The sequence below is a fragment of the Epinephelus fuscoguttatus genome, linkage group LG6, assembly GCF_011397635.1.
Source record: "Epinephelus fuscoguttatus linkage group LG6, E.fuscoguttatus.final_Chr_v1".
NCBI lineage: Eukaryota > Metazoa > Chordata > Actinopteri > Perciformes > Serranidae > Epinephelus > Epinephelus fuscoguttatus.
The window spans coordinates 45,889,088-45,906,624 of record NC_064757.1 but is presented as its reverse complement, the minus strand read 5'-3'; the positions used below and the strand labels follow the sequence as shown (position 1 = coordinate 45,906,624).

The 17,537-nt window shown below is 40.9% G+C and overlaps 1 protein-coding gene across 3 annotated transcripts in view; it reads right to left on the bottom strand.

Moving 5' to 3' along the window:
- The window catches only part of ogdha (oxoglutarate dehydrogenase a), a 39,245-nt gene that overhangs the window by 7,162 nt on the left and 14,546 nt on the right, over nucleotides 1-17,537 (bottom strand). Inside the window, exons 5-17 of one of the 3 annotated variants that reach the window (XM_049577863.1) lie at nucleotides 15,405-15,449; nucleotides 12,311-12,349; nucleotides 6,864-6,979; nucleotides 5,107-5,261; nucleotides 4,822-4,968; nucleotides 4,614-4,704; nucleotides 2,544-2,723; nucleotides 2,037-2,165; nucleotides 1,779-1,958; nucleotides 1,496-1,648; nucleotides 1,076-1,178; nucleotides 691-819; nucleotides 251-401 (exon numbers count right to left, since the gene is read on the bottom strand). In XM_049577863.1, the coding sequence (XP_049433820.1) occupies nucleotides 251-401; nucleotides 691-819; nucleotides 1,076-1,178; nucleotides 1,496-1,648; nucleotides 1,779-1,958; nucleotides 2,037-2,165; nucleotides 2,544-2,723; nucleotides 4,614-4,704; nucleotides 4,822-4,968; nucleotides 5,107-5,261; nucleotides 6,864-6,979; nucleotides 12,311-12,349; nucleotides 15,405-15,449 (1,618 nt within the window). The remainder of the gene's footprint in view (nucleotides 1-250; nucleotides 402-690; nucleotides 820-1,075; nucleotides 1,179-1,495; nucleotides 1,649-1,778; nucleotides 1,959-2,036; nucleotides 2,166-2,543; nucleotides 2,724-4,613; nucleotides 4,705-4,821; nucleotides 4,969-5,106; nucleotides 5,262-6,863; nucleotides 6,980-12,310; nucleotides 12,350-15,404; nucleotides 15,450-17,537) is intronic. The other 2 variants (XM_049577864.1, XM_049577865.1) reach the window with 2 other exon arrangements.

Genomic DNA, 17,537 nt, shown 5'->3' with positions numbered 1-17,537 from the left:
TAAGACAAAAGTTTGTCTTCACAAGACGCGCAGATTTTTGGAAATAACGAGAGCAGTTCTTGTAAAAACTGAATCATTTTCTTCTGATTATAAGAAAATAAAAGTGATAATAACATGATCTTGTTCTGAAGGACGAAACTGATCCTGTAAAGACGTGAAACTGCTTCCGTCTATTTCTGTTTATCAGCAGTTCTGTCTGCTCTGTGTCGTCTCTGTAAAAACTAAATGAAGACATAATGAATCTGTTCACCTGAAGGTCCCTCGCTCGACGTCCTGTCCCGACAGTCTGATGTGGATCCCCTCTTTCAGCAGCGATCCAAAGGCCATGTACTCGCCCAGAGCCCAGTCCACCGTCCGGTTACGAACCATCTCAGCTCGACTCTTCAGGATACGACTCAGACCTGAAACAACGAGTCCTGGTCACTGAGTATCTGAGTATCTGAGTACAGTCAGCAGGCGTCATGACGCAGCTGTGCTCTACATGGTTTCATAATTAGAGAAACAAACTAGTCGTCAGTCGTCTCCACAGTAATTGAAGATTTTAAAAGCTCAGAATATTCTCAATGAACTAAGTCCACATTTAACAACAGAAAATAAATCAGCAGAATGTGAATAATGTTTTTGTTTCTGTCATTTTGCCAATAAAGATTAAATATTAAAGTCAAATAAAGAGTGTGAAATGAGTGGTACCTCCGTGGATGGTGAAGTCCTCCACGGGGACGGACGAGGCCACTCCTCCGATGTGGTTCAGGTTCTCTTCAGTCAGACCGGTCGAGGGGCAGCTCATCGACTTGGGCTGTCCGTCCAGGGTGAAAAAACCTGCAGACGACAACACGTCAACAAAAGAACAGGATCTGAGTCCAGAGACCTGGTTCAGGGTCAGTGTTTGATCTGATGAGGGTCCAAATTAATCAGACAGGAAATGATGTCATGGTGCAGATTCTCTTGATGTTGTTCTCACATCTGTGTCTGAATCTTCTGTAATTAAACTCTGATTGATTCGCATGAATGTTACACTACAGTAAACACACAAACATATCCTCCTCCTCCTCCTCCTCCTCCTCCTCCTCCTCACCAGGCCAGGGGGAGTCCAGCCAGTGCTTGATGTGGAGGATCTTCTCATCTTTAGAGCGAGCGTACGCCTCCTCACAGATCTTATCATACTTGGCAATCTCCTCCTGCAAACACACACACACACACACACACACACACACACACACACACACACATACAGAAAGAGAAATCAGCAGTTCTAAAAAATATCTCTGTCCTCGTACGTAGTGGAATATTCACTTTCATCAGAAATGTAAACAGCTTAGAGAATATTGTCTTTTTCAGAAAGGTCAAGAACCACAACATCCTGCGCATGTTGAAGTCGTCAGTGTGATCTCTTTCACTTTCAAACCACTGCAAACAAATGTTCCGCCCTTACTCTGAAAATCTGCATCCTGTGAGACACAGGAAGTAGCTGACTAAAGAAGAAGAGTGTTGTTACCTCGTACTCCTGCCGGGTCACTGCTCCCTCTGCGATCAGTTTCTCTGCGTACTTCTGCAGAACCGGCTTCTGCTTCTTGATCTGTTTGTACATCAGCGGCTGAGTGAACATCGGCTCGTCCATCTCGTTGTGACCCATCCGCCGGTAACACACCTGCGCACACGCACGCACACAGACACACACACAGACACACACACACATGCGCGCGCACGCAAAGGACAGGTAAACCTCACAGTGACAGGTCGCTGTAGAGTGTAACCAGCACATAAGGGATGACACTGACCAGGTCGACCACCACGTCTTTGTGGAACGTGGCCCTCCACTCAGCAGCCACCTTACAGACGTAGATGACGGCCTCGGGGTCGTCAGCGTTGACGTGGAAGATGGGAGCGTTGACGACTCGAGCCACATCAGTCGGATACGGAGACGAGCGAGCCATACGAGGATCTGTGGTGAAGCCGATCTGCAGACACGACGTCAGAAAGCTCACTCATCTGTGTGTTAATCACCGTGTGTGTGTGTGTGTGTGTGTGTTTGTTACCTGGTTGTTGACAACGACGTGCACGGTGCCGTGCGTGGTGTAGGACGGCAGGTCCGACAGGTGAAAGGTTTCGTAGACGATACCCTGACCTGCGAACGCTGCGTCTCCGTGCAGCAGGATGGACATCACCTGGACAGAAACAGAAACAGAAGCTCGGCGTCAAAAACGTTTCCAGAAGAGATTAAAACGAAAATACTGATTTTATGAGTCTGAGTTTGTTGCTCCAGAGACGAGGTGTCCATTAGCCGTCTCAGTGGCTAACTGTTAGCTTCACAACATGAAGGTTGAGCAGACACACAGACAGGATGTAGAAATATGTAAATGTGTCTCCAACTTTGTGTCACTAGTTTACAGACGGCTGTGAAAGAAGGACATGTGACTGAGAAAGTTCTTCTTTGTGATGATTAAATGTTGGCGGTGAGCTGACGGTGCGTCAGATACACCTCCCGTTCTCAGGTGATCAGCTGACGGTCATGACGAGGAGTCAAGCGTGTGTCTCAGTCTCACCCTCTTGCCGTCGTTGTCTCCGCAATAGAACTGCTCAGCTTTGGTCTTCCCCTGCACCACGGGGTCCACGGCCTCCAGGTGAGACGGGTTGGCCACCAGAGACAGGGTGATGTTCCTGTCCGTCACACGGTTGATACGACGATGGTACATCCCCAGGTGGTACTTGACGTCTCCAGAGCCCTGAGGAGGAGGACAAACACAGCAGAGGAAGACATGAATCGAACCTCACGTCACATTTTATGGCCATTATTTGGACTTTTTAATAATATTCTTCAGACATTAAATTACCTTTTTTTTTTGCACATTTTAATCAGATTTTTCAGACATTTTATTACATGTTTTGGACAAATTTCACTGTGACAACTTTGACCATCACTTTAGTTTTTATATGACACACACTTTTAGTAATGACTTTAAAAATATAGATTCATTTGGAGCGGATTATGTGAAGGTCATATATTCTAATCCTCACTTCCTGTGGGCTACAGCAACACTAAACCCCTGAGCTTGCCTGAGAAGGACTAAATGCACAAAGCTGCTATTTTGAAATATCCCATGGAGAGAGACTCTCACTGCAGCCTGTTCTATTTTGTTGTGAAAATGTGGGCGTGCAGCCTCGTTCTGTGGACGATAAACCAGGTGCAGACTTCCATCTGTGTCACCGCTGATGAGGAAATACAGCGAGTGCTGGACGGAGCAGTGAGTGACAACAACCCCGCCCACATTTAAGAGGACTGTCTGAACACACCGAGGGTCTAGGTACCATGTCTGAAGGCTTACTGCTGGTTCCAGAGGGACTGGACTGAAAGGGTTTGGTGGAGACGGGGCTGATGTGTTTGTGTTTTTTTGTGATTTATTGCTGTTTAATGTGAGTTAATAGATGGAGATTTAAATCATATGTCGGATATGTTGGAGCATTAATGGTTTCAAAAAAGTACAGCGTAAACTCTGACTGTGACGTCTCTTGTTTTAATATCTCTGAGTGTTTGACATCATTGTGGACGCTGTGGAAAATGAATCATTTCTGGCAATTCAAGATTTGTAAATCAGGGTTCCTACACATTTGGAATTTCAAAATTCTATATTTTTCCTAACCCTAATTTCCAGACTTCTCTGCTTTTTTTTTTTTTTTTTTTTTGGTTCAGAGAATATGCGACATCTGAGTAAATATATCAGTGTATCATATTTCACATCATATTTAATTATTCTTAATAGGCGATTGTAGCCTATTACCATAATGGCATGCAAATAAAAACTCAGGTAAGTTCAATGTCTGGGCTGAGGGAAAAAGGTTGGGACTCTGGGTACAAGCGATGCAGTAACGAGACGTCGGTGTTTTTTCCTTTCATGTGGCTCAGAATCGCCTTCTCCCCCATGTTGGCGATGTCAAACGATTTCACACAAAGCTTGCATCTAGCTGTGTGTGTGAATTCTTGGCCAACCAGTATTTATATACGGTACTGTCAGGCCATCCATCCAAAAACTTGCATCTACCCACTGTGACCCACGTGAAACTCGTCTTCTTGTCGAAGGTGCAGTGTTGGAGTGAAACGTGATACCTGGGGGGCTGGAGGAGGGTCATGGGGCAGCGGACTGGACAGACCACTTGTCAATCAGGTAAAAGGGGCGGTATGTTTTCTGAGACGTTTGCTCTCACACAAACTGTGCTCGGCCCGGCATAAAACACGATCCGGATTGATTACATTTTTTTGGGAAATACCTAATTTTCTGTTTTAGAAAACAGTATTTTAAAAAAGAGGTAATAGTCTGGAAACATAAATATTTTCCCATACTTTTTAATACCTGGAAATTGATCAAATTTATTTCCATACTTTCCATACTTGCGGAACCCTGGTAAATGATTTTTGGATAAATGTGATTCACAGAATCAAACAGTCTAGTTGTCCAGCTGCTCTGAGTCTGTGTGATTTCAGTGTTTGGCCCTCGGTGTTCTCTCTGTGAACGTCCTCTGGTTATTCTTCCAGAACATTAACTATAAGCAGGAACTTGTAACATCAGCAGAATGATATTTGTAATATTTTAAGATAAACTACGTTTATGATCAATTACCTCATCAGCAGCCTCCAGTTTGGAGTCAAACTGACAGAAGATCTGTTCCAGTTCTTTACGGATCACGTTGGCCAAAACATTCAGACGACCTCTGAAAGGAGAAGGTGGTGAGTGTTCACACAGGGACGGACGCACACTGTGTGTGTGTGTGTGTGTGTGTGTGTGTGTGTATATACAGTATGTTTACAGGTGTAAGAGTGTGTGTTACCTGTGGGGCATGCCCATGATGACGTTCTCCACCCCGTTCTCTGAAGATTTATCGATGATGGTCTTCAGAGCCGGGATCAGAGACTCACAGCCCTCCAGACCAAAACGCTTCTCTGCAGACCACTTCTTCTGCAGGAACTCCTCGAACCTGTGCACGCACACACACACACACACACACACACACACATTAATAACATAACCACTAACGCTCGTGTTCAGTCTCAGGTTCATGGAGATGGATGCAGGCAGGTGGAGGCAGACAGGTGTTGTGTGTGGTGGTGTTTACCTGGTGGAGCGGACCATGCGGGCGAGCAGCGTCCTCTTCTCCTCCAGAGTGAACTGCATCACTCCTGGAGTCTCAAACTTCTGTCTGATCCACTGACACTGCTCCAGGTCGTTGATGAACATGAACTCCACCCCGATGTGCTGACAGTACGCCATCTGAAGGGGCGGGAAGAGACAGGAAGGGACAGGAAGGGACAGGAGCACCATGTCAAATGTTTCTATTGTGAACCATCACTTTCAAAGAGAACAGAACAGGGGGCTGCTACGCCTCTTTTCAATAACAAGATGACGTCACAGAGGGAGAGAGGACAGCACTTAAAAAATAAATTAATTAATTACAATATAGCTGCAAGTGGCGATTCTGGGGTTCAAGCCAACACAGACCAGAAGAAGTTTATAGCAGTTAACGATGGCTACATTAAAGATAAACAACAGGTTTTATAACATTCACACAAATGCTCATTCATTTCCATCTAAATCTCTACCAGGCTCTTCTTTGGACACACGGTCACTTCCTGTTGATCAACTGCAGAAACATTTTGGGGACATGCTTCAATAAAAATATCCTATGTGTTTGGTGATGTTTGGTCAAATTCTGCACAGGCTCGTGCACTTGTTTGAACTGGTGGCGCCCCCTGTTGAGCAATTTTAAAAATATAATTTTACACATGTGGTTCAAATTTCACATATCCTGCAAGTTTTGTGATGAATGGACGAAAAATTTCTGATTTGTGGTCCAATTTGTGTTACGCCACGCCCATTTGTTTTTTTTTGTTTGTTTTTTTTTTAAACAGTGGCAGCGCCCCCTAGTGGTTGATTTGAATGAAACTTTCAGGATGTGTTTCAGGTATTCATGTGGACATTTCCTGCAAGTTTTGTGATGATTGGTTCAACGGTTATGGAGTTAGGTGTATATATGTGCTGAGCCACGCCCCCTCAGAAGTTCATCCGTTAATATCTTTAAAACACATGAGATCTCAACGAGCTTCTGACAACCTTTATCTGGTGATGATCCACAGAAAATTTGGTACGAATCACACCTACAGTTCAGGAGGAGATGCTCAAAATATGTTTTTCAAAAATCAAAATGGAGGAAAATGTAGTTAATTGGACCTTTCTGGTTTGTGAGGCTGTTTTTCTACTGAGCTGCACTTGTGTGTGTTGAACTTCAGGTCAATCAGATTTACAGTGTGAGGGTTGTGGCCCTTCTAACATTACATTTTTGGGCTCTGATTACAGCGCCCCCATCTGGCTGATTGGGTTCATATTTGTTGGGCAGCATCTGCTCACATCTGTCAAACATTGGTTAAAATTTCATGGTTCTTTGATGTAACATCTCACGGGAATTAAGGAAAACATTACTTAAGTAAAAACAAATAAATTCACATGGAAACAAAAACAGTATCTGCCCTTTGGGAGTGAAACTCTAAAAATAAATTAATTAAACATAACTAATTAATTAATTAGTTAAACAGAAAACAATTATTAGAATAACAAATAAATTAATTGAACATAACTAATTAATTAATTAGTTAATAAACAGAAAACAATTATTAGAATAACAAATAAATTAATTGAACATAACTAATTAATTAATTAGTTAATAAACAGAAAACAATTATTAGAATAATAAATAAATTAATTGAACCTGTGCAGGTAAAGTCTTCCATCAAAACGTTAAGATGTGACAGAAACATGCAGTGATGTTCACTCTGTGTGTGTGTGTGTGTGTGTGTGTGTGTGTGTGTGTGTGTTTACCTCCAGGCGGCGGATGATCTCCTTCAGCGGCAGGGCACCATCTGAACCTCCGATGAAGGTGGTGGTGGGCAGCCGGAACACCTTGTCCAGGTCGGACTCATCCAGACCGTAGAAGCCTACATGTCCCATGATGCACCAGCACAGCACAGAGGGGAGGGAGGGTGGAGAAAAAGAAGGACAGAGGTGAGAAAAGGTGTCAGGACGGAGGGAGGGGGACACCAAGGACATGGACAGACACACAAACAGGCCGTGGACACATGAAGACATGCACAGATGAAGAATGAATGAATGAACATGTATAAAACACGTGCAGCAGCAGCAGGCGGACATTTTGTCACAGCACAGTTAACATGCAGAGAGCAGCAGCAGGAGAGAAGAAGAGGACAGAGACAGATGTGTTAGTGGTTTAACAACGAGCAGGACGAGTGAAGGTCAAAACAGAAACAAAGACAGACGTCGTTAGGTTTGTTAATTTGAGCCAATCAGCAGCTTCAGAGCAGACGTGGCAGCACTCCGTCAGTCTGATGATGTCATACATTATCATCAATGTTCAGACTCAAACCAACAGTGTGTGTATGTACAGTCAGACACACTCACTACAGCACCTAATGTGGATTCATCCGCAACACACTCCCTCCTGTCAGATAACAGATAACGTCAGTGAGCACGTTGAACACGTTGCTGGTTTGAGTCTGAACATGACATCTGTTAACACAAATAAAAACAGCAGACTGGTCCTTTAACAGGTGACACACAGGTCAGGGTTTCCTCCTGTGTTTAAATGAAGCGTTCACTTCCTGTGTGACTGAACTGTGAGCTGAAGGTCAGCGGCCATCACACCTGTACAGCACCAGGCAGTCACAGGTAGAGACAGGAAGTGGGATCCCTCCTCAGACCCATTTCCTGATTCAAACTGTGATTTGTGAGTTTGGGCTTTATAAATAAAACTGAAATAAAATTGAATTCCCACCAAAATAGTTTCACTGTTCCACAATAAAAGCAAGTAAACAGATGAAAAAGCTGTCGACACACTTTTAAATAGTTATATTTAAAACTTGTCCACAACATGTTCATCACATGTTAGCTGAGGCTGTTTTAACCTTAAACATGTTTCATTTAGAGCGACAACAGCGACACTGAGTTTTGGCATCAAACAAAATTTGGCGTTACCAAAAAAAAAAAAAAAAAAAAAAAAAGCACTGAAAAATAAAACAGGCATTAAAAATTATTTTTATTTTATTTTAATATTTTTTTGCAATCTGATGTATTTTTCAAAACAGTGACAGGAAGTTCAAACTGAGAAAGAAGTAGAATAAAAAAATGAAGTCAAATAAAATAAACAAGAAACAAACAGAAAACAAACAAAAAACCTGATATAAAAAAGACAAAATATTAAAATAAAATAATTTTAATGCCATTTTAATGTTTTATTTTTCAGCAGATTTTTTTGTTTTAAATTCAGTACCAATTAGTGTTGCACGGTATACCGGTACTAAAATAGTACCGCGGTACTAGAGTATTCCAAACGGTACTATACTGCATTTGGAAAATACCGGTACTTTGAAACTGATTCAATTCATTAATTTAGTTAATTTATTTTACTCATTTATGCACACAAACGCCTTTCTTGTTCCTATTGGAGCACAGATTGCGCAAGTGGTGTGTATGACAACACCTGTATCAACATTCGCAGCTGGCACAAGAGAAAAAAGACAAGAGAAAGTCTGCCTCGCAAAGGGAGACAACACGAGACAACACAAACTTGGTGGAACATTTGAGTTACCAAACCGTGGCGTCTGTTCCGAGGTACTTACCGAACCATGATTTTTTGGTACCGTTACACCCCTATTTATTGTTCTAAAGGTTTGTATCCAAAAGGACTTTTCCTTAGGAAAAGTACCGAAGAGTATCGAAAAGTATCGAAATTCATATTGGTATTGGTACCGAAACAAAGATTTTGGTATCGTGACAACACTAGTACCAATATTTCTTTTTTTATGCCAAAAATTTGGGCACTGTTGTAGCTCTGTAGTTTCACACTGAAGCACAAGAATGAACAGTTTGTGTGACGACGACGATGATAATAATAATAATAATAGTAATAACAACTACACAATGTACACTGGAGAATACTAGCTTTTATTTTTATCATATATTTTTATTAATTTCATATAATATATATGATAATATAATTTCATTATTTTTTATTTAATATCTAATGTGTTCTTATTTTATTTTTTGTCTCGTGTCTGTTCAATAAAGTAACGAGTAATGAGCTGTGACATCAGATGTCTGCTGGCGTTCAGGGTGACACAGAAGTTGCACGTCTACTTTAAAGCTCCAGTGTGTCGGATTCAGAAGGTCATTCTGTCAGTGATGGAACATAATATAATCATCTGTAAGTCAGAATGACACGTTTATATCTCCACAGGGAGCAGGTCCTCGTCTACAGAGATCACCATGTTGCACCGCCATGTTTCTACAGTAGCCCAGAAGGGACAAACCAAACACTGACTCTAGATAGAGACATTCATGTGTTCACGTTGGACACTGTAGTGAGAAACCAGTTTAAATCAGCTGGTGTGTGTGTTTCTGAGAGGAAGAGACCTCTGAGGATAATTCAGCTCCTCAACAATCAACACTGAAGGAATTCTAACCAGGAGCAGTTTCAGATGGTTGTAATCTGTAATCTGTAATCCTCACTGATAGATGACACTGAATCCTCCTGAATCTGACACACTGGACCTTTAACTCTTCATTGTTCAGATGCAGATCTCTGATCAGCATGTTAGAAATGAGGTGATGAAGTTTTTAGGTTTTAAACAAAAAAACATTTCAACTGAGATCAAAATAAAAACATGAAGCAGCTCATCAGACTGAACTGAAGAGTTTCATCTACGAGCTGTTGGTCGTTCAGTAAAATCAAAACTCCACAGAAAAAGATTTTTGCAGTATCAGCGGGGAAAGTGAAGATTCAGGAGACAGAGACGTCTCTGTATCAAAGGCTCTGTGGTCCAGATGTGTTTCAGACTGTTGGGACCAGATCCAGGATCAGGTGGATTTTTTGGGTCTGAATGATCAAAGTGAGCTTCACTTTATTAACTGTATGAATTTAACTCTGAGTGACTGGACGTGTGGACGGACGGCAGCAGTGCAGAGACACAAACAAACAAGCTGTTAGTGTGGACATAAACTGTTAATATATTTATGATTTTATTGTATTTCAAAAATAATGTTGCAGCCTTTTTTTGTTGAAATGTGTTTTAACATATTTAAACGTGAAACACAGATTCAGCTCCTGCAGACCTTTGAAGAACTACTTTGTTGTCAGCTGTGAGGACCTGTGGGAATATTGTAAATAACGTTGTCCGCATTTTGTAAAGACGCTGTGGAGGTGGAGTCAGGTTTAATAAACCTCTTCATTTACTGCTTTGTTTCACCTCGTCTGTTGTTCTGACCTCAGCAGTGTTCAGACTTTGTTTGGGGACCGGCGAGGGAATGACCTTTAAACTTTTAAGTTGCACTCCTTTGACTACCAAAATCTAACTAGTTAATGTTGCACCTTTTGAGTGCATTTTTTTTTCACTCTTTTATTATAAATCTGTGTCCTTTATTATATTCTATACTTTACTCTGTAAAGCACTATGAATTGCCCTGCTGTATGCAATGTGCTATACAAATAAAGCTGCCTTGCAAGGTCCCATTGACCTTGACCTTTGACCACCGAAATCCAATCAGTTCATCGTTGAGTCCATGTGAACCTTTGTGCCAAATTTGAAGCAATTCCCTCGAGCTGTTCTTAAAACATGTTCATTATGTGACCGCGACCTTTGAACCTAAACCACCAAAATATAATCAGTTCATCCTTTGTCATATTGGCCCAAACACATTTTTTGTGAGGTCAAAGTGAACGTGATGTTTGACCTTCGACCACCTAATTCTATTCAATTTATTTTTGAGTCCAAGTGAATGTTTGTGACAAATCTGAGTAAAGCACATTAAGGTGTTCTTGAAACATCGTGTTCATGAGAATGAGACGGACGAGGTCACAATGACCTTTGACCCAATTCTAATCAACTCATCATCAAGTCGACGTTTGTGCCAAATTTGAAAACACTCTCATTCTGGGGATACCACGTTCACAAGAATGACACAGACAAGGTCACAGTGCCCTTGACCTTTGATCTATGACCAAAATTTAAATCACTTCTCCTTCGAGTCCAGGTGGACATCTGTGTAAAATTTCAAGAAATTCCTTTGAGGCGTTCTTTAGATATCGTGTTCACAAGGATGTCACGTACATACAACCCAAAAATGTAACGCCTCCGGCCACATCTCTCGCTGGCGTGCTGACATAAAACCTCCGTACGTGGTCGCGTGACTTTAATGAGCTGTACGGACATGAATCAATTAAAATATAAAGGAAATGAATTCTTTGTGATGAATCTGAACTGTTGGTGTGTATTTGTGCTGTTTGTCTTTTGTGTCTCTGCACTGACATCATCCAGACCACCACCATCATCATCATCATCATCATCATCATCATCTTCTTTCTGTATTAATGAGCCACTTCCTGTCTGGTTGACCTCTGCTGACCCCTGAGTGTCAGCATTGCTCTCCTGGAAGAGAAGACAGACGGTGAACACGTCCCAGTTTGTTTTAATATGAAGGAAACAGAAAGTAAAAGAAGCAGCCATGTGTTGGCGACATGTTGGTGACACAATGACATGTTTGTGACACGGTGACATGTTCGATACATGTTAGCGACACAGTGGTGACATGTTGGCGACATGTAAGTGACATGTTGGTGACACTTTGGTGACATGTTGATAACACGTTAGTGAAACGTTGGTGACACGTTGGCAACATGTCTATGACACGTTTGGGGGGTTATGACTGTTTAATCAGTTATTCTGTAACTCCACTCTGGTTAATGGACGGTTAGTGGAGGAGGAGTTATGGAGGAGAGGAGGAGAGATGGACAGAGAGGAGCAGAAGGAGGTGTTTGTGTTTGGGGAGAAAAAAACTGTCCTAAACTTCAAATCTGTTTGAAATTCCTCCTTAAATCCACAGAAGTGACCACCTTAAATGTCTCCTCACACAACCGGCCAATCAGAGGGCTGAGCTGAGCACACTCACAGCTCATTCAGCCAATCAGAGAGCTGACAAAGCACAGCAGTCCCAAACCAATCACGCGACGGACAGCCAAGATGGCCAATCAGGAAGCAGAGTGTCTAAAGACAGCAGGCGTACGCTCGGCCCCTCGTTCACTTTCCTCACTTCCTTCCCTCACCTGCTCCTAGGAGAGGAGGACAGGAAGTGAGGAAACATAAAACAGGACGACACTCTTTTTCTTCTTCTTCTCTGTTAAAACACGCAGCAGCAGGCGAGGCGTTTGTTTCACAAACAGCTCCACAGACACAAACTGACAGGTTTGTGATGTTTACCGCCTCGTCTGCAGCAGAAATGTGACAGGAAGTCTGACTCTGAAACACAACAGCACTCATCAGGACACGTTCACAGCTGCGCCGCTCGCTGAGCACACATCCCCATTGACTGCATGCCGGGAAACTCTAACTAATGTCATATCAAATATAAAGACTAAAGCAGTCCTGAGCTGCTCTCTGCAGCCGCCGACCACGGCATCCAAAGACGACAACACCACCATCTGCAGGGGTGAAGTGTGACTGATTCACTGTCAGTCATCTGGAGTTCACCACAGTTAGAAAACGAGCAGGTGATTCAGAAAAGCAGCAGTGTCTCACACGTTACGTTACAACCTCAGTGATGTTAGTAACTGATGATTTCTTCTTCTCTTAAGAACACACTCTGGTTAAAACTGTAATAACACACAGGAGCGAAGCAGGAAACAGAAGAAGAAGAAGAAGAGCTGAAAGAGATTCAGATAACGACACTAAGAGCTGCTCTGCACCAACACAAACACCAGACAAGCTAACAGCGCTAACTAAAAGGACCAACAGTTTCTACAAGTGATGCACTTTTGAAATTTATTTCATCTGGAATTTTACTTAGAAAAAATAATCTGAAATTAGAAATGTCTTAGTTGGTTGAAAAAAAATATATAATTATTCAGTTATTGATAATTATTAAATAAATAAAATATTAAATAAATACTTAATATTAAATCATTTAATTATTAATTAAAAATAATTTTGTAAAAAAAAAAAACTAATTAAAAAAATAAAAATTCATTTCACCACATGTTCAGAATAAAAACAGTTTCAGGATAAATGTGGGAAGTTCATCACTGTGACACAGAAACATTCAGACTTACAGCGTGACGTGACAGGAAATTATTTTCAAACGCTCGGCCACAAACTGACTAACGTGTTTAAATGTTACTGAAACTGTCACAGTTACACAGCTCATTCATTCATTCATTCAGTTATTCCCCTGATGTCGAGGACAGGATGTATCAGGTCAGTCAAACATCTTGACAAGTTATTAATGTGAACGTTTTTTCTCCTTGTTTAACAAATAAAATATTTTCTTCGTCTTTACTTTATTTGAAATCTATTTTTCTTTGTAAAGAAAATCATCACATTAATAAAATTGTTTTAGTCAAAGGAGAAACGTGAAAATATTGTTGGTGTCATTTTAAACAATGTAAAAGAAAAAAGTGAATAGGAAAAGTTAGGTGTTTAAAAATAATTTTATATTCATACTTTTCACCTTGTTTACCATTAATTTTTTTCTAAAACATGAAAAATTTTTTAGGGTCAAATGTTTCTTTGATTTAAATTTGTTTTTTTTGTTTTTTTTTAAGTGTTTTATAAATTACGTTCATCTGCTTTAGTCAGAGGAGAAAAATAAATCACAATCTGGTTTTATGGTATTAAAATATTTGTTGATTCCACAGATACTGTTGTTAGTTTTGGTTCATAAACATTATGATCAAAAAACTGAGTGGATGTGATGATGTGAAAGCGACAGTAAAATTAGAAAACTAATGTGGGTAAATTTAAAACTCCTTCAGAGTTATTCAAAGAAAATGATGAAGACAGAATTATGATCATCTGTCTTTTTGTTGTCAAGTCCAGAAAATATTAATGAATAATAGAATATTAAAATATGAAATAAGAAAAAAAATTTAAATGATTAAAAATAATAAAATAAGTTAAATTTAAAAAAATAAAATGAAACTAGAGAGATATTAATATTTACCTAATGAATAATAAAATGTGGTAAATAAATAAAAAATATTTAAATTATAAAATCCAACTAAACTTGAATAATATTAATATTTACTTCAGAAACAAATTAAAATAAAATTAATAAAATCCAATTAAACTAGAATATTATTATAATTAAATTTGTCAAATTAATTTAATTAAGTTAAGTTTGAAAAATAATTACAATTTACTTAATAAATAATAACATTTGTCAAAATTAATTAAAAAAATAATGAAAGTAGTTAAAATTAACTAAAGAGAATTAATAATATTAAGTGCAAGATGTTTAACGAGAACCTGTCGACACTTTAATCACGTTGTGGCCACATTAATAATAATTTCCTGAGGTCACCTTGTAGGATTCAAGTGAAGTAGTTATTCAGAGACGTCTACAGTCCGCTCTACTGTTACTGACAGAGCAGGCAGCTAGAAGCAGCTACAAGCTAACAGAGCTAACAAAGCTAACTACAGCCACCAGAACACACAGGACACACTCATAAGAGGTCAAAGGTCAGAGGCAGCAGAGATCTTTCAGTCAGTACATTCAGCTGTAGAGCTTTCTGTCTCTCTGAGTGTTTCCTGTGTGATCAGGCATTAAAGGGACATTTCACCATGTTCACTGTCTGATGTCGTCAAATAAACATGACTCTTCTACAGGATTATAAAACTGTGAGCCTGCAGACATCAGCTGTCACCACCGCACAGAAACACACCGCCATCTTTCAATTTATAAAATCAAGTTCAACTAGAACAATATTAACATTTACTTGAGAAAATTAAAAATACTTTTTAATTAATTAAAAAAAAAAAAAGAAAAAGAAAACTCAAATAATATTGTTTACTAAATAAATAAAATAATACAATTAATACAGTTAAGTTAAATGTATGTGTGAATCTCTCGGTGCAGGTCATTTCCTTCTTGTGAAGCGTTCTGAGCTGCACTTCTTGTGTGAAAGGTGCTTTACAAATAAAGTTTATTATTATGACGTCAGATTTTAATAAAACCTAGTGAAGCAGTGGCGACTGTGGCTCCACAGAGTTGCTGATATTAGTGACCAAACATTCATGAACTCCTGTTTAATAAAATCAAAGACAGTGAACCAAATGAAACGTCTCTTTTCTTTTTATCCTGCTCTTCAGTGCAGCGACCTCGACAGGAGCTCAGGACGTCAGGAAAAGAACCACGACAAAGACTGACCACCATCAGTCGTCAGTCCAGCAGACGGCAGGGCCTGCTCCTGACATCCTGGACTTCCTGTGGACGTGACGTGCACACTACTGTGCTAAGGATGAACTCCTGGCTTCACAGCACTGCGCAGTGACACACCAGCGTCGTCGTGTCTCGTACCTCCTACCGTTAGGACTCTCAGCCTCTCCTTGAACACAGCCAGGTCTGGGGGGTGTCGCCAGCAGGGGGCAGCAGAGGGAGAAACACCCGGACACGGTTAGTGACCTACGACCCGCTCATAAACCCGACACACAAGGCCATTTAACACCACCGCCACAACTGTCTACAGCTACGACAGAGCACAACACCGGCCCAAGCATCGCAGCGTCTCCACCACCTTTAATCAGTTTGGAAAAGTTTGGTGATTTCAGAGTGAAGCGATGGAGGACGAAGGATGCAGTCAACACCATGCTGAGAACACAGAGGCCACACCGCAACCAAGCCCCTCCCACACTGAGGGGGCCCCAAACAGGAAGCCATTCTGCACAGGTCACCTTCACCGCAGCAGCGACGCCACTCAGCCCTGAACTCAACACTGACGTCCTCTGATTTCACCACAAACTTTATTCACATAAACCAGCGTCTGATCACAAAACTGTGTCTCACATTATGTCACCGTGTCGGTGCCGTTAAATCAGTGCCTGAACAGCGCTGATGTCAGATGGTGTTTCAGGATGTTTACCGCAGTAAAGCAGACAGAGTTCAGTTAGGCGGAGCTAAAGCTTATTAGCAGTTAGTTAGCTGAAGGAAGAGACAGCAGAGACAGATCAGCTCTTCATTTACATTAATCGATTCTTATGAAATGTTTTGAGACAGTTTAACAGCTGATTGAGCGCTACAGATAATCCAGTCTGAGGAGACAAAAAACCAACAAAGAAAAAAGATCAAGAGTTTCCTTCTGTCGTTAAATTGTCCACAAAATCTGTAAACTTTACTCGTTAACTGTTCCGTCAGTTGGTCCAAATCAGTGTACACATCTATGATTTGTTCAGAGGTTAAAATAAACTCCTGTTTCCCTGGTTGGCTAATAACTAAATAAATAAATAAACATAATCAGATGTTTGTGGCTGAGATTAGGGACGTCATCTTCAAATGGCCACAAAAATGTGTTCAATTCTTTCTGAGATGTTTGAAGCTTCACTTTCACAGTAATAACTCTTAAATCAACATTTTGCTTTATAAATATGTCAAATATTAAATCAGCTCCTGACACTCCACCACAGCTTCGACTGAAACCTCCAGGTTACCAGTTAACTGACAGGTGGAACTAAAGTGACGACAAACAGACTACGCTGCAGTTTCTATGAGGATAAATGAAGTGGAGGCGAGCTGAGCCTTCACAGGAGCAGACGAGACTCTGTAACACATCCAAGATTCCCACTCAGAGACAGTGGTGACAAAAAGCCAAGCTGGTTAAAAACCTCAGCGAGTCTGCAGCCGTCAGCCGACACAAGCAGGCCGCAGGTTACTGACACAACAAGCTAACGAAGCATCAGCTGGGTGCTAACACGTCAAGCAGAAACCAAACAACAAAAAACAGAAGCTAACACACGCCTCTGATTTCTGCCGTCAGATCGAAGGTCATCTCAAGGAGCTGTCCTGGAGCTATGATCATATCACGTAAGGTCATGAGGTCATTTTGTTGAGAATTCATTTCAGTAACATCTCATTTTAAGCTACTATCTTTACTCTGGCCCACTTCTGGTTGTTCCTTCACTACCAGGCGTGAAAGGGTTAAGTCGCAACACCTGAGGGCCAAATCTATTTCTGAAGGTGAATCCAATTAAGATCTTTCTCCACAAACCCACGAAACAACGTGAGCCAGGATCTAAGGGCGTTTTGGGGAAAGCTAAAGTCCTGTCAGGGGAACATTTCACCTCGTCAGTGAAGAGGAAGGTTCCAGTTTCAAAAGTTTCAGAAACATTCAATATATACATGTTAAAGAAATGAGAAGATCTCAGAAAGGTTATTTCTAGCTGATGAGAAGTTTCTCAAACATTCACTGTACTTGAGAACGTCTCAGAAGATTACAGCTCAGGACAAAGTGTCAGAAACATTAATTGTACACGAGGAGGTCTGAAGAAATCCTCCTGATGTACAACAAGGTCCCAGTTAGTCTACAGAGACATGCCCCGGAGCAACCTGCCCTCCACTACAGTGACCTTCAGAGAGAGCCGGGCTGCGAGGCCCAACAGGACAGGACAGGGAGATAAAAAGAGGCGGTGGATGTTCTCTAAGCGTTCAGCTCCTCAC